We start from the raw sequence: 24807 nt of genomic DNA, 5'->3' as shown, positions 1-24807 counted from the left end.
ATTCCAGAACCTGATGGACATCTGGCTTTAATTCACACTTCGAAAGTGAATAAGCAAAACTATATACAGCATGTTTCCTTGGTTCTGGGATACAGAATCAGCCACTTCAGGACAAACGCATTCAGCCTCCATTTTTATCTGTTGTTCGGTGCTGGGCTATAGCTGCTGTTACCTTTGCTGAAGTAGTGCCTTTTTGTTTTTCCTCCCTGCTCACGCTATGCAGAACTCTTATTTGCAAAACCTGTTTTAGCCAAGAGGACTTCAACAGACTGTGAAAGGCTTTCCAAATCATTTCTTTGATCTCACATTTTTGGCATTTTGTTGTGTTGTGGGCAAAGGTAATTCTCAGCTCTGTATTAAAGTACCAACGTCTAACCGTATAAACACCAGCGTCTTTAAGCATCTTTGTCGAAAAGCCTTCTTTAGGGAACCTCCATTTGTTAGCTGTGAGGCCTTACTGTAGCATACCTCTTAAACCAAATTTAAGAATCCATGCACCCTCGGGAGCCTGCCTGACTAGCACTGCAAGTTTCACTTCTTCTCGGACTTTGTGAACATATATCGGTTCTGTTTTTGTATCTTTAATTTTGTGTGTGTAGTTTTAACTTAGTTCGCGTCAGAGGCTAGACTGTTTGTTAGATTCTAGCCTTTTATAATTCTCTTGTATGTTCAGATTGTATGTTTATGCGATGCTCTTCCTGTTGTACAGTGTTTGTGAGATGTTACCCATTTTAACATGGCACTTGATTGTTTTTAAATAAAAGACTGTTATTTCTCAGTTGATAGTATTTAATGCTGCTGATGAATGTGATTTACATGATGATATACTATGCTGTTGGCTAACACACAACTGGAGGTGGGAATCAGTGGTTCTTGGGGCTGTCCTGTCTTTCGGCAGGTGATGTTTGAAATGTGATTCCTGAGGTAAAATATTTTTGTTTTTGGAGGGGGGAGGTGGGTGGTGGGGCAAAGCATTTTTTTTTTTTTTTTTAATAGTCTGGTATCACTTACCTGTGTTTTCTGCATGTTCTTTTCTTTACTATTAAACTGCTGATGTTTATTTTCAGGAATGTTTTGCAAATGCCCTTCTCACTCTTCCCCAGTACAACTGTAGGTACATTGTTCCTTTTTATCAAATAAGCACGTTTGACGCAAACAAAAAAGGTCTTAATGTCACATAAAGGAATGTCTCTTAATGTGTTCAAATGTATAAATACAGACTATTTTTAAAAACTTTTTTGTATGATAAAGCATTGCTTTCAACTAACTGACAGATTTATGTTAAGTTAGAAGACCTAAAGAATAAGAAGTTTTTATTGCAAGGAATAAGATTCCAAATTTCAATTCCCCATACCTGCTAAATTTGACTCTCTGCTCTCAGCAGGGCTTTGTGTAACAGTACTGTGTGTTTTGACCATTTTTATTTCTAGAAAGAAGATTCCATGTAATACAAATCGCTCATTGACAAACGAAGCAGCCCACTCATTTCTAACTTAACATAAGTTGTTGCATGGTGCCTCTGGTACATTGGGGTGTTCATGCGAGTTTGCATTTCTTCCTGTAGGCTTTCGTTGTGAAACACCTTTTGGAATACACGCAGCAAAGTGAGTCCAACCTGCAGTACAGCTTGTTGTTAGTTTTTGGCATCCTAATGACGGAAATAGTGCGCTCTTGGTCTCTGGCCCTAACCTGGGCTTTAAATTACCGCACTGGGGTCAGACTGAGGGGAGCTATCCTGACAATGGCATTCAAGAAAATTCTCAAGCTGAAGAATATCAAGGACAAGTCTCTGGGGGAGGTGAGCTACAGTACCCTGTTGGAAATTACCGTACAAAAAAGGATACTTGTTGATTACCTCCTTCTGAGGATAATACTTATGTTGTTTGTATTTTTCAGCTCATAAACGTATGTTCCAGTGATGGGCAGAGAATGTTTGAGGCTGCAGCAGTTGGCAGTTTGTTGGCTGGGGGCCCAATTGTTGCCATTCTAGGCATGGTTTATAATGTAATTATTCTAGGCCCAACAGGCTTCTTGGGATCTGCTGTCTTTATCCTCTTCTACCCGGCGATGGTGAGTAAGCGGCATTCAAACTCTTATACAAAATAGTTTGGAAATATTCTTGAAATGTGCTTCACACCTCACTCCAAGAATATCCGTGTCTGTGTACTGAACAGAAGATGTTGATAGATACTGGACTAAGTCCCTTTAGGGTCCTGCATGTAATTTAAAAGACATTGAAAAGTAAAAGTTCAGAGGCAAGAAATTCAGATAATAAAGGGAATTAGAAATAATAATAGAAGTGACTGATGGAAATAAATTTTGGTGAGATGGAAAATTGGCAACTAAATCATGGAGTGATACGCTTCCAGGCTGGATTATTGTAATTCACTGGATTTGGTACTGAAGGTGAAAAATGCAGGGTGTCCAGCTTGTTCAGAACATGGTGACTTACCTCAGCAGCAGGCTGGGAAGCCAAGAGCACACCACTTCTGTGCTCCTCATCCTCTGTTGGCTTCCAGATCACTTCTGATTAATCTTCAAGCCTATGGTTCTGATCTTTAAATACATGAACCGATCAAGACCCAGTTACATCAGAGACAGTCTCTCCATCCATGAACCACGAATGCATTTCCATTCCTCTGTGACAAGAGAGCTGACATAATTAGGACAAAGTGTGCTGCACCTGGAGAAAGAAGTGTTATTGGCCAAGGCGGGCGGTTGGGGAAAGAGCCACCAGGAAAATAGACAGAGCCAAAATCTGTTTGTCTGTAGACCACACTGCAAGACTGCTGTAATTTTCCCATTATAATAAAAATGTATTTTTTTGAAAAAGTTACTCATGAGTGAAGGGCAGAATCCTGCGAGATCTCCTATGGTCTAATTTATCTGCTCAATAGTAAGGGAATAGTGATGAGTACAACAGGTAAATAATTGGATTGTGACGGAAGGGGTGGAATTTAATAGCCTTGACCAACTATTTTCACTATTCACCTCTCTCCTCCTTACTGCTTTCTGTATCTGAGAGGGATTAAAAAAGGAGTAAGGATGCTTAAGATGGGACAAACAGTTGAAAACTGTTTAGTGAGGTGGGTTTTCTTCTGGGTTTTAGGAAAGAGAAGGGGTAAATGTCACTGACTGTTGACAGAGTGAGAAATGTCTATGAGGACATGGCTACCATCTTGTCTTAGACCTGATTAGTAAAGGTGCAAATATATTGTTTTACCACCCTTATACAGTAGTGTTGCTGTAAGATTTGGTATACTAAAGAAATTGCTCGGCATGTGCAAGGCCCATCTCTTTCTTGGGCCTTAGGGGGGGAATGAGTATGGGATGTGGATATGTTGGGTACCTTGTATTCTTCTGGTGTGAGGGTTCGTTTTATTTGAGGCTAGTCTGTATTTTTACTTGAGGGATTTTAAAGAAATCTAGTTTGGTTAAATATTAGTAAAAGCACTGAGAGCCTTTTGGAAATCTGAATAAAACTAACCCAGTTGAGAATAGAACTAGAGAGAGAGCCCAGTGTTCAGTGCATTTATGCTTGCTAAATGAAGTGTGATGCTCTGAAGGGGCGTTTCCAGCTCATCACTTTGGCCAGGGAGGGTATCCGGTTGTCCTGTCGTTGATGTCCCTTTATCAGACTACTTGCTTTCTTCTATAGTTAGTGGAATTGGATGCATTTGCCATTTCTGAGTTGCTGCTAAGATGTATGGTGCCTCTTCTTGTTTCAGATGTTTGTATCACGGCTCACAGCTTATTTCAGAAGGAAATGTGTGTCAGCGACCGATGAGCGTGTGCAGAAGATGAATGAAGTTCTTAACTACATTAAATTCATTAAAATGTATGCCTGGGTCAAAGCATTCTCTCAGAATGTTCAAAGTGAGTACAGACACTCTGTAAACGCATCTCCCTTTAAAAAACACGCCACCCAGCCACATCCTGCTGGATCCTCCTAGTTCACTTCGGTAGATGCTCTTGCATGTGTGGTGTGCTAGATCATCCATCCCTCGGACGTCCTGCTATTCTTCTTTACAATGGGCTGGCATGGCAATCTCTGTTCCAAAGTCTCACCTTTTAGCACAATGCTTCCCTCTAACTTTTGGGCTTAAAGACCTTTATTAACATTGGAGTGGCTTCTACTATGAGTACTAATCTTGACTGACCTAGTACAAATTGGTCAGTTTTTAAATGTAATAAGAGTGATCAGGATGCCAGCCTCACTGAGTTACACGTACGCTTATTTTTCTACCCTCCTGTAAAGGTAGCTCTTTCTAGAACATGAGAAATGCTAAAGCAGAAGAGGGTAATTCTCTCTTACTCCTAGTGTTCCCAATGCATTAGTTGTGCCTGCTGCATTTGTATCTGTCTGAATTGCACCTCAGATGTGGTGGTGGTTTTTGTATTTCTAGAAATCCGAGAGGAAGAACGTAAAATCTTAGAGCGTGCAGGTTACTTCCAGAGCATCACTGTGGGAGTGGCTCCAATTGTTGTGGTTATTGCCAGTGTCGTGACGTTCTCTGTCCATATGATCCTTGGCTATGATCTCACAGCAGCTCAGGTAATTGACTGGCTCATCACAGAATGTTGCTTTATAATATCACTCCTGCAGTAGCCTTTCTTGGTTAAACTGTTGTAATCCTAAGTGGGTGCAGTTCAAAATACCCCAGATCTGTGAGAGTCTTCTTTATTTTGTGGCTTGGCTCACAGAAGTGAGTATTTGATGGCACAAAGTAGAGGCAGGAGTTACGCAATCTTCCTGTGCACAGGTTGGCCAATGCTATTAAGTCCTGGCCTCCCAAGAGCAGGGGCTCAGGGCCAAATTTTCATCTGGGAAGAAGACCCAGTATCCTCGTTTGTGGGCATGATCTGCACCTGTGTTCTCTTGGCAGAAACAGGCTTCTGCAAAAAAGAGACTGGGACACTAGAGGTTTTTGCTGAAGTTGTGCAGCTGGATGTAGGAGACCAGTTTATCTTCCCTTGTGACCTAAGGTAGAATTTGAACCCAGGTCTCTAGAAGTGAGAGGCTAAAGCCGTAACCTGCAGCACCCTGTAGGTCTTCTGGTTATGTCATTTCCAATGGAACTACAAACACTTGGGCTATATCTCCCCATTTAGTTTATTCTAAAACTCTGTGATGGGGAGGAACCTGCCTTTTCCTGTATCAGGTTAGAGTATGTTATATTTAAATGGCTCGTCTGGAATTGCAGACCTTTCCTTCTCAAGTGGAATGGTCTTGAGTTGCTGCTGTTGATGGAACTTAATCCTTGGTGGTTTGGAATTGTTAATGGCTACTGCCGCCAAAAGCTTTTTGTTTTGTGTCTGTCCTGTGTTTAGGCTTTCACAGTGGTCACAGTCTTCAATTCCATGACGTTTGCTCTGAAAGTAACCCCTTTCTCCGTGAAGTCTCTATCTGAGGCATCTGTGTCTGTTGACAGATACAAGGTGAGTGGTCTTTTGGCCATATAATTTTATCCTTATGTGTGGAGCATCTCTTACAATACATGAATGCAGTTGACTATGCTAAGGAATCATTTTAATGCCAAGGATATTTTGGAGCAGGCCAGAGGTTGTTCTCTGGTTATATGTGCAGCTCTTACTCCCTGCAGAAAGGGTATAAAACCTCATACTCGGGGCTTAAGCCAATCGCAAACTATTAGGGGTTAAGATGACACCTTCCTGAGGAGCAGGCTGTCTCACATCTGATGACTGCAGGATTTCTTGCACCTTGCTGTGAAGCACCGGTGCTAGACACTATTGGAGACAGGATACTGGACTAGGTGGGGACCACACATCTTATCTAGTACAGCAGTTCCTATACTGTCTTTTAAGAGCAGTCTCATAGAGGAGAATTCACTGTAGCTAGAACTCAATGGTATATTTCCTCAGTGAAACCCAGCATGTGTTACATTTGTACTTCTGCAGACTAACTTTCCAAGAACTGGGAATACATTTTTTTATTTGTAACCAAAAAAGGTTTGTGGTATTGGAATTCTGTTCCATTAAAAGAAAAGGAGGACTTGTGGCACCTTAGAGACTAACCAGTTTATTTGAGCATAAGCTTTCGTGAGCTACAGCTCACTTCATCGGATGCATCCTTATCCTCAAATAAATTTGTTAGTCTCTAAGGTGCCACAAGTACTCCTTTTCTTTTTGCAAATACAGACTAACATGGCTGCTACTCTGAAACCTGTTCCATTAAAGCATCTGAAGAGTAATCTGTGTCCAAGGTGTAAGTCTTTAGTGAGCATATGAGTCTTTGTCACTATGATCATTTTTGAATTTTAATTTCTTGATTTTTAAATTATTTAAGGTCCTTTTGATCACTTCTTTCTCTGCTCCTTGACCACCAGAGATTGGGCCCAAGCTAGAATATCTGGACCTGTATACCTGAAGTTCAGGTGTCCTGATCTGGAATGCTGATTTTGATCCATCTGTACATTAACATACATTTAAATGGCAGAGAAATGGGAGAATTCCTAACCTATGTGTATATAATAGACCTTCTCTAATATCCAGTATTAATCAGGCCAATGGTCTGTCCTATCAGCTATCCTGTCACCAACAATAGCCAGTATAGCAAGTGCTTCAGAGAAAAGTGCAAGAAAGTCCATAATGGAGAATAAAGGAATGTTTCATCCTAACCTCTGGCAGTTATTGGTGGCCCTATCGCCCTTCTGTCCCATGATATATGTAGCCCAAAATTGCACTGTTTTTTCAGCCATATGGTACCACCAATACATGTCCAATTTGCTTAGGTGGTTGTTCTAAACCTATGTTAGTGGAGGTTTGCAGCTGCAGAGCAGAAAATGTAATGGATGCTAGAAATGTGTGTGGAGGGGAACAGAACAGGAGAGAGCAGTGACTTTCAGTTTCCTCACATACGAAGTACATGTAGTTGTCAGTGACAAAGCCTCAGACTCTCTACTCTTGCTTTAACTCTAACTGCCAGAAAGAAAATGCCTAACCCAAGGTGGTTGTTGCTTAGATAGATGTATATTCATGTGGCATGAAGAATTTTGGGAATAAAATGTAACATTGCAGTCTGTCTAAACTAAATCTAAGGCAGTAAACTTGCAGTTCAGATCACAGAAACACTCTTCTCTCACCTCTCAATCTCTGAGAGCACACTTGTGTTTGTGCTCTCCCAGTGCAAACTCCCTGGACAAGCCAGTGATCTGTTTTATCTCTTAGATAGTTCTAGGCTTTTAACATCTCACTGATGTTTCCAAACATGACTGTGTATCCTGAAGTCTGCATACAGGTAATGTCAGTTAGATGGACTTCATGTAATCAATGGCATGAAAGAAGCCTGTGCCTAAGTACAATCAGACAGCGCAATCTACAGTGGAATACCTGGGAAATCCAAAGGCTCATGAGGCACCTTCTTCATTTGATCCTAATTTTGAATCGCCCTAAAATCAGACTTCTTTAAATTCAAAAACACTGAAGGCAGTGTCTTTGTGACGAGGGGAAGGTGTGAGGTAATATCCCTCAAGTTCTTTGAGGCTCCTACTGTCACCTGTGCAGAGGGTAATGGGCTGGCTGTGGTGGTCGGTAATACTACAAATAGAAACGTAGCTGACTGCTTGGCTCTCTCCTGTGTCTGACGCTTTCTTGCAGGTGCATGATTTAGAGGGATGACTCACGAGTACTAGAGTGATTCTTGTTGGCAGTTTAAAATGCTCCTAGTTGAAAAGTGCCTGTTCAGTTCAAAATGCAGGTTGTCTAATTGAAAGCTGTTTTATCGTGTGGATTTGGTAACTGAACTGTGGGGAAAACCTCTACAGAATCTGTAACTGTGGTCTTAAGGAGAGATGGATGTGGTGGAAAACTATACAGTGGACTTTCTGTGTTAGTTGTTACTGCTGCACATTCCCAAGACTTCACAAATGAGCTAACTTTGTCTCAGGTGGCTTTTTCCAGCAGAAATTATACCTCTTCTGCATGTGGGTGCAACAAGCCATCCCATCCCTTCTAGTTATGGGAAAAGTCTGTAAGGAGTTGTTGTGCTAGGCATGTGAGCATCTTTCCTTCATTCTCATGCCCTCTGCTATTATGCCTTATATTTGGAAATATAATGCAAGCAACTGCAAACATCTTTAAAAGTGCTAACCTCCCCTCCCACTCCACCCTACAGCATACATATCCGTGTCCAAAATATAATAATTCTGTGAAAGTCTTACAGTATCTAAGAGCTTCCACCTCATTCAGGAATGCTCAGGCCCCTTAGCAGGCCTGGAGTTAATTTACACTAATGAGCTACCTTTTGCTCTTCAGCTTCCTCCTACTGTACAGCCTGATGTGTTTTGCTGCATGAGTGTGCCATAGGCTTGTCCCCAGTCTTGACCAGGTGTCTCATCTTTACACCTCTCTCACAACTTCTATCAGAGTTTGTTTCTAATGGAAGAGGTTCATATGATAAAGAAAAAACCAGCCAGTCCTCACATCGCGATAGAGGTGAAAAATGCTACCTTGGCTTGGGAGTTCTCCCACGCCAGTGTCCAGAGCTCACCAAAGCTGACCCCTAAAATGAAAAGAGACAAGAAGGTCACCAAGGGCAAGAAGGAGAAAATGAAGCTACAGCATGAGGGACCGCAAGCGGTGCTGGCTGAGCAGAAGGGCCATCTTCTAGTGGACAGTGATGACCATCCAAGCCCTGAGGAAGAAAACAAAAACATCCATCTAGTTAACTTTCGGCTTCAGAGGACTCTCTACAATATCGACCTGGAGATTGAAAAGGTGAGGAGAAAAAACTATAGCATATCCCAAGAACCCTCCTGACCTGGCATTCCTGTGGAAAAGGCTGTCTTAATTCGTATTAAATGGAGCAGATCACTGCTGCCATCTCTCTCTAATATGCATGTGCAGCCCATGACAACTGTAAATACCAGTATGTAATGTCCCATCTTGATCCAAGCAGCTGTGCCACTTTTATCCACCTGGATCATTGCAAACTGGTACCATTAGTTGCAGAACTCTGGGCTCTATCACCCCTGCCATGGGCTCAGTGAAGGTTTTGTTTGTTTTCAGTATGGTATCTATCATGAGCAAGCTATTAAGTATGCAGAGATCTTAACATTGCAGCAAGGGTTTTCAGCACAGGACTTATTTCTACAGCTGTTTGTAACTTTGCAGATATTCAGTTAAACTGAGGACCTTGTGCAGGTGCATTTGGAATGATCGACATTGCTGTGGTTTAGCATAGCAGAGGTGTTTCACTGAAGAATGTTTAGTCCTCAGTACTTCTTTAGAAGGATCCAGAGGGACTTATAGATGCTACAAGCACCTGGAGTTTAGGTGGATAAAAATACGATAAAATGTTGAACAAAAACATCAAGCTTAATCCAGAGCATATTTAATAAAAATGTTTTTGTACGTCCGACTACCAAGTTACTTGTTGGAAAAACTCAGAAAATCTTTTGTATAGTCAGATGGTGGTGTATTTTAAACCCTGTGACTTAAACAGTGTGACCACATAGTCATAGGAGTTTTCAGGAACCTTGAAAGAAGACTAAATTCATGTTTGATAGTATAAAGCTACATTGTTGTAAAAGCAGGAAAAACTTATGTACAAGAGCCCAGCAGTGTTCTTATCCGGTACCAGCAGCTGACAACTTTTTTTTAACAGATGCTTAATTTTTTTGGTTCTTTCGTAATCAGAGTAATTCTGATAAATTCATTGGGCATTTAACGTGGTGTCAGTAGGACTTTCTCTGTTAAGTACCATTCAACACTATTGTTAAACTGTTGACTAGGACTCAGACTACTAGAAGCTTAGAGATCGTGATTAGAGATGGAAAAGACTTCTCGGATCCCATCCCTTCTTTCTAATTGGGAGCCAAGGCAAGATTGGCAAGGAGCAGGGGTTGTTTAGCCTGCAGAAGAGAAGAATGAGGAGGGATTTGATAGCTGCTTTCAACTACCTGAAAGGGGGTTCCAAAGAGGATGGCTCTAGACTGTTCTCAATGGTAGCAGATGACAGAACGAGGAGTAATGGTCTCAAGTTGCAGTGGGGGAGGTTTAGATTGGATATTAGGAAAAACTTTTTCACTAAGAGGGTGGTGAAACACTGGAATGCGTTACCTAGGGAGGTGGTAGAATCTCCTTCCTTAGAGGTTTTTAAGGTCAGGCTTGACAAAGCCCTGGCTGGGATGATTTAACTGGGAATTGGTCCTGCTTTGAGCAGGGGGTTGGACTAGATGACCTTCTGGGGTCCCTTCCAACCCTGATATTCTATGATTCTATGATTGCTCCCTATTGCCCTATTTCCAAATGTGTTGTCCAATCTGTTGGTAAAAGTTCCAAGTGATATGCTTCTAGCTCTTCCCAGAGAGGCTGTTCCTAAACCAGAGCCATCTCACAATCAGGAAGGTATCTATCTGATAGCTGTTCGGTGCAATACGTAAGGATATAATCAGGAATAATGGAAATGAGAGAGATTTAGGCTATCTTCACTCTTTAGTGTTAAAACCTTAACATGTCTTGGGCTGTTACCTTTCCTCTCCTCCCCCTTAGCTGTCTCCTAGACAAACTGTGCAAAGTTAATCTTTCCTCATAAGTCAGTCCCTTCACTCCTTTGGTCATTTTGGGACTGATCCAAAGCCAATTGAAGTTAATGGAAAGACTCCCTTTGGTTCAGGTAGCTCTTCAGTGCTCTGTCCAGTCAGGCAATATCTTTCTGGTATTGTGGTGCCCAGAGGTGAATTCAGCATTTAAAGTTTGGTTGCATCAGAGCTGTATGGAAAGGAATTGGTCACCTGTCTTTACACAGAGGAAAGCTTAGTGGCTCAGCGGGTTAGTGAATCTGCCTTTCACCTATCCTGTTCACTCTCAGTTTTAGTTGCTGATGGAAAATATTCACCAATTGTTTTCTTAGGCTAGACTTGGTCAATGTCTCATTCTTTCTCCCATTTGATATACCCCATTTCCATTAGCTTTAGTGTTAAATCCCCTTTCTCTGTTTGAGATACTGCAGATAGTCTAGGGGGATTGATTAATGTGTTACCAGAACTTACATTTTTTTCTGTTTTAGGGAAAACTTGTTGGGATTTGTGGCAGTGTGGGGAGTGGAAAAACTTCACTTATTTCAGCCATTTTAGGACAGGTGAGAATTTATATTTTTATGGTTTCTCCCTTTTTCTCTTCTCTGCCAGCAGCTGCATTTGTTTAATTGGTCTCACTCCATATGATGATTAATCTGACCTATAATTTAGATCATACACTGATCAAATAGATCACATTTAGGTTACAAACAGTCTTAAAATTGCTATAATCCATTAGATGAATGCTTTCTGGACTGTGGAACAGATTTTCATAAGGGCTCTGTATCCAGCAGCTTCTTCTACTTTCCTTGGGAATTGTTCGTGTTGAGCAGTTCTGAAGATCTAGCTACTTCATTTAGGTGCCTATCTAGGGCCTGAGCTCTTGTGACAATCTATCCATGTATGCCCAGTATTTGAAATTCAAGCTTTTGTGAAGTTCAGAATAAACACACGGTATTTGTGTGGGACCTTCAAAAAGACAAACACATACACACACTGGATCTTTGAGTTACATTGTATGCTGGTTCTGCTTCCTATGGAGATTTCCAGTGGGGTCTGTCTTGTTTTATATAGGGGGATTACACACAAACCCTTGAAATAGCATAATTTCAAGACCTTCTGTCTTGTCTTCTAGATGACCCTGCTGGAGGGTAGCATTGCAGTGAATGGAAATTTTGCCTATGTAGCCCAGCAGGCCTGGATTCTCAATGCTACGCTTAGAGACAACATCCTTTTTGGAAAGGAGTTTGATGAAGAAAGGTTTGTCAAATAGAAACTTTCATGAGCCTGAAAGCTTAGGGATTCTTGGGCCAGCATCAGGAAAGCTGATGCCAGATAGACTTACCCCTCCCTGCCTAAGTCACCTGCACCAGAAGGGAAGTTCCATCTGGCAGATGGTAGTTGGTGTTTCTGCACCCATCCTCTCTAGGATGGCAGCTTTAACTCTCCTAAGAACACTGAGGTCTGATGGTAGCTGCTGCTGTGGTGAGGCACTGGCTTGGTGCACTTTGTGGCTTCCTTAGCCATGCCCTCCTCCTATCCAGTGCAACATCTGTTCCTGCTGCACGGGTCTCTTATGTGACCCTCCCGACATACAAATTTTCCACCCCAGGGATCTCTACCAGAGTCTGTGCTGGCATAGCCTCTCAAGTGAATTTGGCTTCTCTTCACTGTGCTTCTTGTAATGGTTCTGAAATTGGTCCCAAAGTTCTATCTGCAGTTTACTGATGAGGCAGATCAGTAGTTAATTGCTCAAAGCGAGAAGATTGTCTGGTGTTTGTGTGGGAATAAAAATAATGCTCCATTAGCAGGGTACCCTCATAAGTGCTAGTGCTCACTGCTTGTCTTATCCATATTCTTTAGGTACAACACTGTGCTGAATGGCTGCTGTCTGAGACCTGACCTAGCCATCCTACCTAATGGGGACCTGACGGAGGTAAAAATCCTGGCTGTGATAACACAGAGAGTAGGATGGGTGGATTGAAGTGTTAGCCTGACATGCTGTGGTGGGGTAGGGAGGGCATCAGTCTGGTGTGCTTATAAACTGATGGGAAAAATCCTCTTCATGTAGATTCTGGACTGTATGGAGACTGATTACTCCAGGCTTTTTAACTCTGTAATGTGGGAATTTTTCATTGCACTCGGAATTAGTTTCCTTAGAGAGACCTTTTAAAACTTAGATTAAAAATAATTAATAAAAATCATAGTATCTGCTGGCTGTTTAATAGGAATGTTTCAAGCATGTTAGCATTAGGGGTATTCACTATAAGTTTCCTTTTACAATAAATAAGTCGCCTAAATTTTAATGTGGCCCATTCTAATTCTCGCTGTTACTCCATTAACTGTATTAGTTACACCAGGGATCTCCGGCTTTGTGTTAAGTGTTGCAGAAAGAAACTCAATAACTTTGCGTATATTATACAGATTGGTGAACGAGGGGCTAACCTGAGTGGAGGCCAACGTCAGAGGATCAGTCTTGCCCGAGCCCTGTACAGTGACAAGAGTATTTACATCCTTGATGATCCTCTTAGTGCCTTAGATGCACATGTAGGAAACCATATTTTTAACAGTGCAATAAGGAAGCATCTGAAGTCAAAAACTGTCCTGTTCATCACCCATCAGCTTCAGGTACAGTATCCCTTACGCTTCCTTGCTTGGATCTTTTCTAAATGTTCAGATAGAATGCTTTTTGGTTAGTCACTTTTGCCTCTTACTGTAGATTCCCATGCTCTGGTCTGTTACAACATGGCACCCTGAGGCTGTGTAGTTTAAGGGCTTGCCTACACTGGCACTTTACAGCGGTGCAACTTTCTTGCTCAGGGGTGTGAAAAAACACCCGCCTGAGTACAGCAAATTTCAGCGCTGTAAAGTGCCGGTGTAGACAGTGCACCCCTGGGAGCTGCTCCCCTCGTGGAGGTGGTTTTTTCCTCCCAGTGCTGTGCCGTGACTACACAAGCCACGTTAAAACGCTGCCAGTGAAGACGTGCCCTAAGTTTTATTCATCTGTGTGTTGTACACAGAGCATTGGCAGTGATGTAAATAGCCTATGCCAGGGCTGTCTGGTAGGTGGCTAATAGGAGCTGGGAATGCTTGGCTGAAGATGGGTCTGGTAGAGGGATGACCCGGTCAAAAGCAGTTTTTCTACTAACCTGAATACTGAAGTGCATAAAGCCTGTTTATCATTTTAGAATATGTGGGATTTGAAGTCGGTGAATCCAGCCTAGTGTTGTAAATAAATGTACTCTGAGACTGGGGTCTTGTCACCTGTTCTGCTGATAAAACTCATTGTAACTGGTATGTCTTAATTTTTAGTGTTCAAAGCCGCCTGAATGCATCTCCCCAACATTCTGCAGAAAGTCATTGTTAAATCACGCAAGCTGTGTTTTATATGTACTGTAGAAGTAATCACAGTGCTCTAATCAGTACAGGGTTCTTAATCAATCAGGTGTGCGCGGAGGAGTACTGACTTTCATGTCCAGAAGGCTATTTACTGAGAAAATTCAAGTGTGTTTTTTCTGACAATCTGAGATAATGAAGCCATGTTCTCACTCTCATTGTCTCCAGTATCTTGTTGACTGTGATGAAGTAATCGTTATGAAAGAGGGCTGTATCACAGAAAGAGGAAGCCATGAGGGACTGATGAACTTAAATGGCGACTATGCTGTGATTTTTAATAGCCTGCAGCTGGGAGAGGCACCACATATTGAGGTACTCCACTCCATTTTTTAAAATATTCTGACCGATGCCTGTACTTAGAATTCAGATGAACCACGTTCTTAGTCACTTGAAAGAAGTTTGGAAAATGACTTGCTATGATGATTTGGCAGTTTGAATCTGCTGCAGGCTGTTTTCTATTGGAGTGCCTCTCTCATGCAGTACTGCCCCTGAACTAGTTGATCTAATATGGAGGAAAGGTATTGGTTTATGCTGTCGTGCTCACAGGAGGATACATATCCCTTTCTTCAATGGGCATCTCATTTTTAGATGGTATCTTCCCAAGTTAGCTCAGCTCAGTCCAGCTCTTGGTTTTATATTTCTTCCTGGCTTCTTACCCATTTTTCTAACGTGAGATGACTGAGACACAACAGAAGTAACATTACTTGTCCAAAAGTCCTACTCAGCAAAATGCTGGAATTTAACTCCAGACGAGTCGTCATCTTCTGATTGAAACGGGCCAAAAAAAATTTTTTACTGGGGCCTGCTGAGGAGGAATTGCCGTAAATGAAACTGGGATTTGTGTGCTGCACTTCAGTCAGCTGGCCACCCTTTAATGCAATTACCGAAATGGCTTCAAGCAGGAACCATTCAGTGGGAGATTGAGTTTGTCTCTACAGTGTTAAAAGTGTGACATTTCACTCTCATCCTCTCCCCACAGTATTTTCCTCAACAGCCATGCCTGGGAGGTAGCAGTGTTCTTGCTTTTTATTGGAGAGAGTTTTCAGAATTTTGTTCTGAATGTTTAACAGAAATCAGTGCCCTTATCTTAATTGAATTAGATTAGGAAAATAACCTGGTGTGTTTATCAAGAGACAAGAGGCCGGTCATTCATGGATTGAATACATGCCTCTTACAGACATCAGACCCAAGACATGCTGGCGAGATGGAATCGTGATGTGGTTGGAGATGGGTTTAGTGGTAGGAGGTGCTTGATTGGATTTTCTTCTTGGTAGTGCTGATGGAAGAGGCAGAGGAATGAATATAATCAGTTACCTCGCATGGTCTTTCTCAGTGCTGTGACGAGTGTGGTGCTGTCATTTTTAAATTAAAGCAATCCTGGTTAATATGAGATTCTCCAACCTGCTTACTTGGCTGGCCTCCATTACCTCTCCATAAGCACGAGCGCATGGAATGGGCAGTGGATTTGTAGTCCGTATGGAATTGGAAGAAAGGGCTCAATGGAGATAGATATTCTCTCTGGTTTGACAAGTGTGAATGATCTCTTTTTAGCATAAAGCCTGGGAAGATGGTCCTGAAGACGTATAAGGGTTTCAGTGGGGTTAGCCTGAAAATTGAAATATACATTCTGTTCGCAGATTGTAACTTCCTTATTTGGGAGAATGACCCAGGTTTAGAACAGTAACTCTGTGTGTGCTTCTCAGAGGTTGTGCGTTCAGTGTCTGGGGATGTAAGGCTCTCACTTTGCTCTGTAATGCCTGCTTAGGCTGTCTTGGGAGCAACACTGTATCTGGAAGAGACTATCAGCTCCTATGTACCTTCTTGGAAGGGAGCTTGGGGAGGTTTCTGAGAAAGATGTCTTGATTAGACTGTAGACTCTCTTTGAAAGAGGGATTGTATCCTCCCATGTGCATTGGCAGCACCTAGCACAGTGGGACTCTCATCCTGATTGGGGGGCCTTTGGACATTACCACAGTACAAACAGATAACAGCACAGGACAATAGGAGGGGAGAACTTACTCTGTCTGTGGTTGTTAGTCAGTCTTAGTGAAATCATGTATAGTGGACAAGCATTCTTTCCAGTGAGTGTCCTGTCTGGGTATGTACACTAAGCTACTGGAACTCAATATCTGTCTGAAAAAATAGATGACTCTCGTACTGTAGTTCTCAACCTGTGGCCCAGTCAGGACACAGCTGTGGCCCATGTGACCTCCTCAGGGCCATATAGGTAATATATGTACTGTGTGGATGCACCCTACTTAACCCCGAGAGAGCTGCAGACACAGCCCACAGTGGTAAATAGGTTAAGAACAAGTGCTTTAGTATGTTTCAGTGTAGCTTGTTTTCTACAGATTAATGTAAAGAAGAGCACAAGCAGTTCGTTAAAAAAAAACCAGGATAAAAGCGCCAAAGCCGGGTCTGTGAAGAAGGAGAAAGTGGTGAAGAAGGAGGAAGGTAACCGTGGAATCAGATTTCTGACTTTTTTATCATAGCATACATTGGTGACCCTGAAATGTTCACTTTTTGAAGCTCAAAAGTTCTGAAAGCTGCCCTGCATCTTGGTCACTTGTCTTGCCGATAGCACATAGTACCCGTGTATTGGACGACCAGTGACCATCCATTAGAAATACGAGATGGTCTGTTCAGCACTATTCCAGTTTAAATAAGTTGGCACAGTCAGCTGTAATCAGCAAGTGACATGTTGCTGGCTTTAGCTATCAGCATCCCTACCTCCCACACTTCTCTTCCCTGCTGTTGCAAGAGGGGCATTTGTGTTTACCTACTGGCATGCTTAATTCTGGGGAGGAAGCAGCATCTGGGCATAAAGAATGGAAAGCTCTGATCTTCCCCATCAGCGTCTTTTTTGTTAACAATAAACTGGTGAGGATCAAAAGATGCTGATTTTGGCACCAGTCTCATGTTGTTTGAGCCCTCACATACTTTCCAGGCTGTTCATGACTCTGCCATTGAAATGTCTTCTGTGGCTTTCTTCTATTGCTTGAATCTTTGAGTTCTGTGTGCAAAGTAACAACTAGGCTCTCAGAACTACTCTGTACAGCAGTGGTCCCCAAACTTTTTCTGTTGTGCCCCTCTTACCCATAATGGAATCTGTCCATGCCCCTCCAGAAGCTGGGGCCGGGAGCTGAGGCCGAGTCCATGGCTGGAAGCGGAGCTGTGGCTGGGGGGGCAGGGCTGGAGCAGAGTCGCAGCTGGGGGCAGAGTGGAACATTCCTTTGCACCCCCTAGGAGGGCACACCCCAGAGTTTGGGGACCACTGCTGTACAGCGAGTGTTCCTCCTATGGGTCTATGGTGATACAATCCCTTATATGTGAAGTAAACAACTTTTTAAAGTCTTATGAAGCAACTCTTCTCCCCTCACCCTTTTTTTGTCCCATTGTATTTCGTAGGCCAGTTGATGCAGTTGGAAGAGAAGGGCAAAGGCTCTGTCCCCTGGTCTGTTTATGGCACCTATATCCAGGCAGCTGGAGGCCCCGTTGCATTCCTGATCATCATGGCACTCTTTGTGCTGAATGTGGGCAGCATGGCGTTCAGCAACTGGTGGCTGAGTTACTGGATCAAGCAAGGCAGCGGGGTAAGAGAAATCGGAACTTCTAACTCTCTCTAATAGGCGGGGGGGATTACCTTCCTAGGATTGCTTGGGGTAGTCTAGGACAAATCTAACTCTACTTCATAAAGGAAGATAGTTAGGAGGGCTCTTCGGGAGATGATCTCATCTGAAAGAAGCTAGCCCCCGAGCCTTACAGAAATCTATGGGGGGAAAAGAAAATAGTCAGCAGCTCATGCAGTCTGGTGTTGGCCCCTTCTTCCTCGGCTCTGTCGACGTAAGGAATGGGAGCAGAGCAGTGCAGTGGGGGGTGGCTACTTTACAGTATTCAAGCAACAAGTGCGATAGCTAATTTTGTCCATTGCTTTGCTGTCACTGTGACCTGGACATCTGGTGGGATAACACTTTTATATTGTCAAAGGAGATGACTGTTAAGTAAAATGAGTATTGGGAATAGTTTGGGAGATGGGGATGACAACCTAGGATGGTGCAGCATTTTCTCCATTGGCGGGGCTTAGGTTGAGAGTGGATACATTTAAAGATCTGAAGGTCATTTATGACAGAGAAGAACCTTATTAAGTGAAATAACCTGGTGTGCGTGTGTGTGTGTTAGCAAAAAGCCCGGTTGGTGAAACTAGACTGGCATTTAAAGAGGTGGTGGAGAGGCAGCTTGTGTGAATTATATAAAATTCATCCCTGGTATACTGGTAATCCTCATTGGAGTTCCAGCCTGGATGTCCAAACTAGTGGGAATAAATGACCAGTTGTTCTAAACTAGCTGCAAGAAAAAAAAAACCCTGCACTTTTCTTTTTTTAATAAGAAGCAACTGAGGGAAGGTAAAGTATGTATTCACATGACTAGGCGCAGTGGAGCACAACGAGCGAGGGTTGTTAAAGTAAACAATGGGGTGCTTAACTACGATGGAGGACAGAAAAATGAGAGGATCAGAAATAAACAGGAAAAAGCCTACGTCAATCAATCAATAAATAAATAATATTAACAGTAAACAAATGCAAACTTCTGGGGGGAAAAATGACTGGCTAAATAATACTAATAGCTAATTACGTTAAATTGGACAATTTACTGCATTCTGTTTTAAAATTAGCCATTTGCACATACCAAAAAGACCCCGAAACAACAACACGCACACTCCCTACTGTTTAAAACAAAATAAACAACCGACCAAAACTGAAGTACACCTTTATTCCCTAGCCGCTAGAGCCCATATTTCCATTCCATCAGACCAAAAGCCAATCAAATGCATATACTCTGAAAATTCAAAACATAGGTAAAGCTGTTTTGTTGGCGGAGGGGATCACTCTTCCTGTTACTGTTGTTCACCTCCATGAACCAAAGTCTTTGTTCAAGTAACAAAAGCAGTTTGGCTTTTAACTAAATGAACTGGCAATTAACACAAAAAAAGCACAAAATAAATAAAGCACTGCCAAATGGAGGTTGGGGGAGGGAGAGACGGGACAACTGTGTGTGCGTATGTGAGAGGGTGTGTGTTGCGTGCTGTCCCTTTAGCCTGAGCGCTTGTTCAGTATAGCAACAGCTGCAGCTCCCACTCCTGAGCCAGAGCCACCAGCACAGATAGGCTCCCAGTCCCCCCTCTCCAGCTCAGCAGAGACCCCCTTGGGCATGGCCACCTTGAGCATGGCAGTGGGTGAGCTCCCCAAGCGCCCCACCAGTCATGGATCAGGTTCCCAAAGAAGGGGCGACTGTCACAGTGGGAGCTGCGTGCCCAGTTCTGGGGAGGGGTGGCTCAGGCAAATTTTGGGGTGCCTATGACCCCCACAGGCTCCCCCCACCCTCCCTGCAGCACTGCCCCTTTATACAGTGACAGGAATGCTTTGCTACTAAGGGACAATAACTTTGTATTTGAGGAGAGTATTAACAGCCCGCTCCTGATGCATGTGCCTGTGTAGTAATGACTAAAAATAGGAGCCTGAAATTATTGAGCAAGTATCTGGCAAAGATGAAGGTCAGTAAAACATCAAGTACCATATGTGAACAAGACTAGATTAGGGCTCATATAGTCAAATCGTTAACCATTATTTTTAGGGCGACTTTGATACTGCAGAAGTACCCAGGAGCTGGAAAACAGCAACTGTTGTCCCAATGTGATTAGTTTGCAAAATGAAATGTGGGTCTAAAGTAAAATTCATGGTGATTGGGGGTTTATATGTGTAACAGGAGTATTCAGCATTATAACAGTTAATACAAACAAGGAGTTTTGGAGGAATAAAAACCTCATGCTTCAGGGTTTAAGAAAGTCCCTTAACTACTAGGGATTAGGGTGAGTCCTTCAAGGGGTGAGTGTGGGGCATAGATTATTTCACATTTCCCTACTGTAGGGTTCTTGCTCCTTTTTGGGAAGAATCTGTTTGCTGTTCAGTGTTGAAGACAGGATACTGGACTATATGAACTAAGTATCTCTGGACTTTTCAGGAAGTTCCTAGACAAAATTTCACATGAAACCTTAAATACCCCAAATACAGCTAGAGAGATTATTTCAGGAGACTAAAGAACTAATGCAAAAGAGGGTTGGAATTAGTGTGTGTATTTCATGGACGTTTGAAGAGTGGTTTTTATTTTAATCAGTATGCTCTAGTATTGTATTAATGACTGAGATAAGGCTAGAACGTGTAAAGTTGTTTCATTTACTGACGATAATAAAATGGGGGGATGGAGCTACAAATTGAAATGCCGTGTGCCTAAACATACACTGGTGCACTTGGGTGGAAATAACACCCAAGAAACCTATCGTTAAATGCCACGGAATTAGTTAAGAGTAGAGAGAGAGATCTGGGTGTATTGATAGACCTAATTTATAGATTAAATACTCAGTCCAGAGTGCAGCTGCAGTAAAGATTAAAGGGACATTGGCTTAAATCAAAAGGGGTGGATCATCTTGTGTTCATACAGTGCCTTGCATAAAGGAGCACTGATCCTGACTGGGGCACAGCTGGAATGGGTTTGTAGGTGGGTACATAGGCAGACGGTGGCTATGTAACTGAGTCAGTTAAAAAGATCTTCGCTTTCTACTCGAGCTTCCCTTTTAGGGTGGGTGTGAGAGGATTTGGATTTCTCTGCTACTCCAGATTGGCCAGGTTCTTTTTTCCATGGAAATTTTTTTTTAAAAAAAGAAGCCTATTTAAAAAAAAAAAAGAAAGTTTTAAAATACTTAAGAAAGAGAGTCATCAAATTGCCCCAGCCACAGTGAGCCTCTGGCCTGCTCTTGTCTTCTACAACCATGTAACTGGGATCTTGGATTTCACACAGAACACCACCGTGATGTTGGGAAATGAAACTGTTGTGAGCAACAGTATGAAAGATAACCCTCACATGCGCTACTATGCCGGCATCTATGCGCTCTCTATGGGAGTCATGTTGATTCTGAAAGCTGTTCGTGGGGTTGTCTTTGTCAAGGTACGCACCAAGGCCAATTGTGTTTCCCTCCCTCTCTTTCTGCATGGCTGGGGCCTTTGGCATTCTGATTCTCTCCTCTTGGTATTATTGTGAGGAGGCTGCCTTCAGCTCCCAAGAAGGACTTCCTGAATTTGGGCCAGCCCAAGCATGAGTTGGGTTGACTGCAACCTTCTATCACCTGGGGCTACTACCTTCTTCACTGTTAAAACCTCTTTTGGATTATTATCTTCCTTCCAACGCATAGCAGCACAGACTCTGTAGCTGCCTTCAAGACTGCAAGAGCAGAGATTTGCTTTTGGGTCGTGGCTGATGCGAGGTTCGGCCCCTTGGTCACAGTAAGCCAGTTCAGTTGTTTGGCGGTGGGCGTGATGTGAATGACAGCATAGCCAGACATCCCTACACAACCCCAGTAACCTTTGCTGTGTTACCAGGGAACACTTAGAGCTTCCTCCAGGCTCCATGATGAGCTCTTCCGACGAATTCTTCGCAGCCCCATGAAGTTCTTTGACACTACACCCACTGGGCGGATTCTCAACAGATTCTCCAAAGATATGGATGAAGGTGTGTCCCTCTCTGTCCTCTGTAACACATCACAGTCTGCATTCAGACCTTCCAGTTAACTCACTTGTGCATGCCAGTCACTGGCTGCAGAGATGAAGATTAGAAGCCTTTGGTGCACGTGGCATATTTGAAATAGACAAATCAGTAATTGGGCCATGCCAGGGTTAGGCTATAGGCTGTCTCCTGTGAATGGAAAAGCCCCAAATCAGACCAACCCAAAAAGAAATATAGCAAACCAATTTCATATCTAAATCCAATGCATATGGACACCCACCAGTCAGTGCTGGGGTACTGCTAGTAACTAGCCCACAGGTTTACTAGGATAAAATTGATTTTATTGCATGTTTTTTTTGTTATGTGTTCATCCCCAAAATAAAAGTAATATTCATTTCTCTGTGCACTAGAAGCTCTTAAATTGTTTTGGAAGGAAGGAGACTGGCAGGCTTTGAAGGCTCAGCCATGCCCTGTGTAGTAAGGTTGGTCCTGGGGACTCCAGTCCAGTCCTGATGCTCGTGGTTGCTACCAGACCTGCCACCTTATTGTTCCCATCCAAACCACCTTGATGCCTTTTTTTATGGCAAGTTAAGAGCAAAGAGTTTAATGGCCAATGCTGCAGCAGTGACCTTACCGGTGGGGTGGGAACGGGAGGAGCAATTACAAAGATCACTAGCATTGTAGAAGACAAAAACACTCATTAAAGAGCAAGGCTTTATACCTAAATTAGTCTTGGAAACCAGTATCCTGGACTTCGTAGAAGCTGGACTGAATTGCTTTATTTAGGTTATTTGGCTCCCTGTTTCCAAGACCTCCCTCTTTCTCTCCCATCTTTTCCAGTTGATGTCCGTTTGCCATTTCAAGCTGAAATGTTCATTCAGAATGTCATCCTGGTGTTCTTCTGTGCCGGGGTGATCGCTGGGGTCTTCCCATGGTTTATGGTGGCAGTGGTGCCCCTCACCGTCCTCTTCACAATCCTGCATGTTGTATCTAGGTAAGCTCACCAGTCGCTTTAATGGGTCAGAGCCTCTCTATCTTAAATTAATTGGGCAATGTATTCTTCAGGCTGGTGTAGTGTAGTATGGATGGTTGTGTGCGTCCATCAGAGTTGCTCCTTCCTCTCTTCCAGAGTCTTTATTCGTGAGCTGAAGCGCCAGGACAACATCACGCAGTCTCCGTTTCTGTCTCATATTACGTCTAGTATACAGGGTCTCTCCACAATCCACGCCTACAACAAAAGGCAGGAATTCCTGCACAGGTCAGTACAGCACTCCGCCTGGAGTTCGTTAGCATGGGATAGGACTTGCATGAACCACTGTTTCAGGACCTGAAAAACTGGCAGCTGATCTTGTGAGCCCTTCAAAACCATCTTCCATTAATTGCATTTCCTTGGTTACACAGAGCTGGAACTACAAATCCGATGCTAATATCTGTTTTAATCATCTAGTCTCATTAAATCCTATCAATGTGCTGTAATATCTCTTGAAATAGTACTTGTACGCTCAGTGTTCTGTGGCACTGTAGCTTTTATGGGATTAGTAGCTTGTAGCTATTGGGTTTCTCCTGGAAGATGCTGCTCGGTTTATGTGGGGAAAGGAGTTGCTATAATGTTAGTGAATGCTGAGGCATCCCTTGTGGTTTGCTGTTGTTTATGTTGGCTTGTTCTTGGCTTGAGAACCACAAAGATCAGCAGATCCCTTATGTGATTTAGGGGCCAGAGGATAAAAGGATTTGCGAATCCCCTACCCCTAGGCCTGGTTTGGAGTGTGTTCTGCATGACAGGCAACAACCAGGATTAGTCCATCCAGATGAGTTCTGATATTAGTCTCGTGCAGCAGTATTAGAAGTGTCATAGTTAAATACAAAGCTTCAAAGTGGTGCAACTGCCCCTCTAGAAATCTCTCCCTTACCTGCTTCCAGGTACCAAGAGCTGCTGGATGACAATCAAGCACCATTTTACTTGTTCAGCTGTGCAATGCGCTGGCTGGCCATACGACTAGATGTTATCAGCATCGCCCTCATCACAACCACCGGCCTGATGATTGTCTTAATGCATGGCCAGATTCCTCCTGCATACTCTGGGCTCGCCATCTCTTATGCTGTGCAGGTGAGGTGCTGTCCACATCTGTCTTCTAGAATCTGTCTGAATCTCTAACCATGGTGCATCTTGGTGTAGGTAACAATAATGTCTTACTGAAAAGTTTTTGCTTAATGCAGTGTTGTGGGAGAGGGCAGAGAGACTGATGCTTCTGTTGATAATGGAGCAATAGTGATCAAGGATTAGGGCCTTTCCAAGTGATTAGGGACAGGCTGGGAGGGGAGTCATGCTTGAGATTGTTGCTGTTGGTGGCTGAATTTCTCTCTTTTAATGTTAGAGTGGAAGCTGTTTTGGGCACTTGATAGAATATTTGCACATTTTTCTTTCCTGGATATTTCTAGAGAAGTAACACGCACGTTAGCCAATCTGATGGCTTGATGAGGTGTGTTACTGTGACCTTTAGTTTATGGTAGTGCTTAGAATACATAGAGGTTAGTTCCATTGTATGCCCCCTTCTTTTTATGCCCCCTTCTTGTAATAAGGTGAAACTACAAAATGAAGAGCTTAATATTATGCAATGTTGTAGCCATGTTAGTGCCAGGATATTAGAGAGATGAGGTAGGTGAGGTAATAAAGAATTACTGATGGGGACTGTAAGCCTTCTAAAATTAACGATTAAGCTACCACAAGTGAGGTTATTTTGCATCAAGGCATCCAAGTTCTGTGGGGTATTGATTATGAAAAGCTCTTAGACATGTTAAGAATGAACAAATCCAGTAGAATTCTGCGAAATGAATGGTTCAGTTCCTGTCTCTTCCCCCTCCCAGTTAACAGGGTTATTCCAGTTCACAGTCAGACTGGCCTCAGAAACAGAGGCTCGCTTCACCTCAGTGGAGAGGATTGATCACTATATCAAGGTAAGGCATCAGTTCACCTTCTCACTCTCTTGTGCAATTCTTTGTTGCTGTTCATGCTCTTGACATGAGCGGAAGGAGAGCTGGCCTGTATCTGCATTGGAACCTGCTTTAGAATAGGAAATAAGGCACTGCTCCTGCAAACATGCATGTGCTTAAAATTGACTTCACCGGGGGCTAGTGCTGCACTTAGTTAAACACATGCTTAGTGTTTTCAGGACTGGGGCCTAAGAATTCATTTGCTTGGTGAATAAATTTACAGGGCTTCTGCCCGGTTGCAGTGAAGCGTAATTACACTCTGAATGTTTGCAAGGAGTCCTGCAGCAAGAAGGAAGGAAATGTGGGGGTGAGAAGGGCTCACTGCAGG

At 43.0% G+C, this 24807-nt stretch overlaps 1 protein-coding gene across 7 annotated transcripts in view; it reads left to right on the top strand.

The window, feature by feature from the left end:
* ABCC5 (ATP binding cassette subfamily C member 5) overlaps positions 1 to 24807 on the top strand; it is a 73585-nt gene that overhangs the window by 36687 nt on the left and 12091 nt on the right. For 5 of the 7 annotated variants that reach the window (XM_073359170.1, XM_073359172.1, XM_073359168.1 and 2 more), the window contains exons 6-24: positions 1565 to 1798; positions 1897 to 2070; positions 3729 to 3876; positions 4407 to 4555; positions 5332 to 5439; positions 8386 to 8736; positions 11030 to 11101; positions 11674 to 11798; positions 12402 to 12474; positions 12963 to 13166; positions 14103 to 14246; positions 16286 to 16388; positions 17343 to 17527; positions 20787 to 20933; positions 21365 to 21494; positions 22329 to 22482; positions 22618 to 22746; positions 23409 to 23595; positions 24354 to 24443. In XM_073359170.1, coding sequence (XP_073215271.1) covers positions 1565 to 1798; positions 1897 to 2070; positions 3729 to 3876; positions 4407 to 4555; positions 5332 to 5439; positions 8386 to 8736; positions 11030 to 11101; positions 11674 to 11798; positions 12402 to 12474; positions 12963 to 13166; positions 14103 to 14246; positions 16286 to 16388; positions 17343 to 17527; positions 20787 to 20933; positions 21365 to 21494; positions 22329 to 22482; positions 22618 to 22746; positions 23409 to 23595; positions 24354 to 24443 — 2907 coding nt within the window. Of the gene's footprint in view, positions 1 to 1564; positions 1799 to 1896; positions 2071 to 3728; positions 3877 to 4406; positions 4556 to 5331; positions 5440 to 8385; positions 8737 to 11029; positions 11102 to 11673; positions 11799 to 12401; positions 12475 to 12962; positions 13167 to 14102; positions 14247 to 16285; positions 16389 to 17342; positions 17528 to 20786; positions 20934 to 21364; positions 21495 to 22328; positions 22483 to 22617; positions 22747 to 23408; positions 23596 to 24353; positions 24444 to 24807 lie in introns of those variants that run through there. The other 2 variants (XM_073359173.1, XM_073359174.1) reach the window with 2 other exon arrangements.

Source organism: Lepidochelys kempii, chromosome 9 (genome assembly GCF_965140265.1).
Source record: "Lepidochelys kempii isolate rLepKem1 chromosome 9, rLepKem1.hap2, whole genome shotgun sequence".
Classification (NCBI taxonomy): Eukaryota; Metazoa; Chordata; order Testudines; family Cheloniidae; genus Lepidochelys; species Lepidochelys kempii.
The sequence above is the reverse complement of the archived record's forward strand: the minus strand, read 5'-3'. Positions and strand labels throughout refer to the sequence as shown.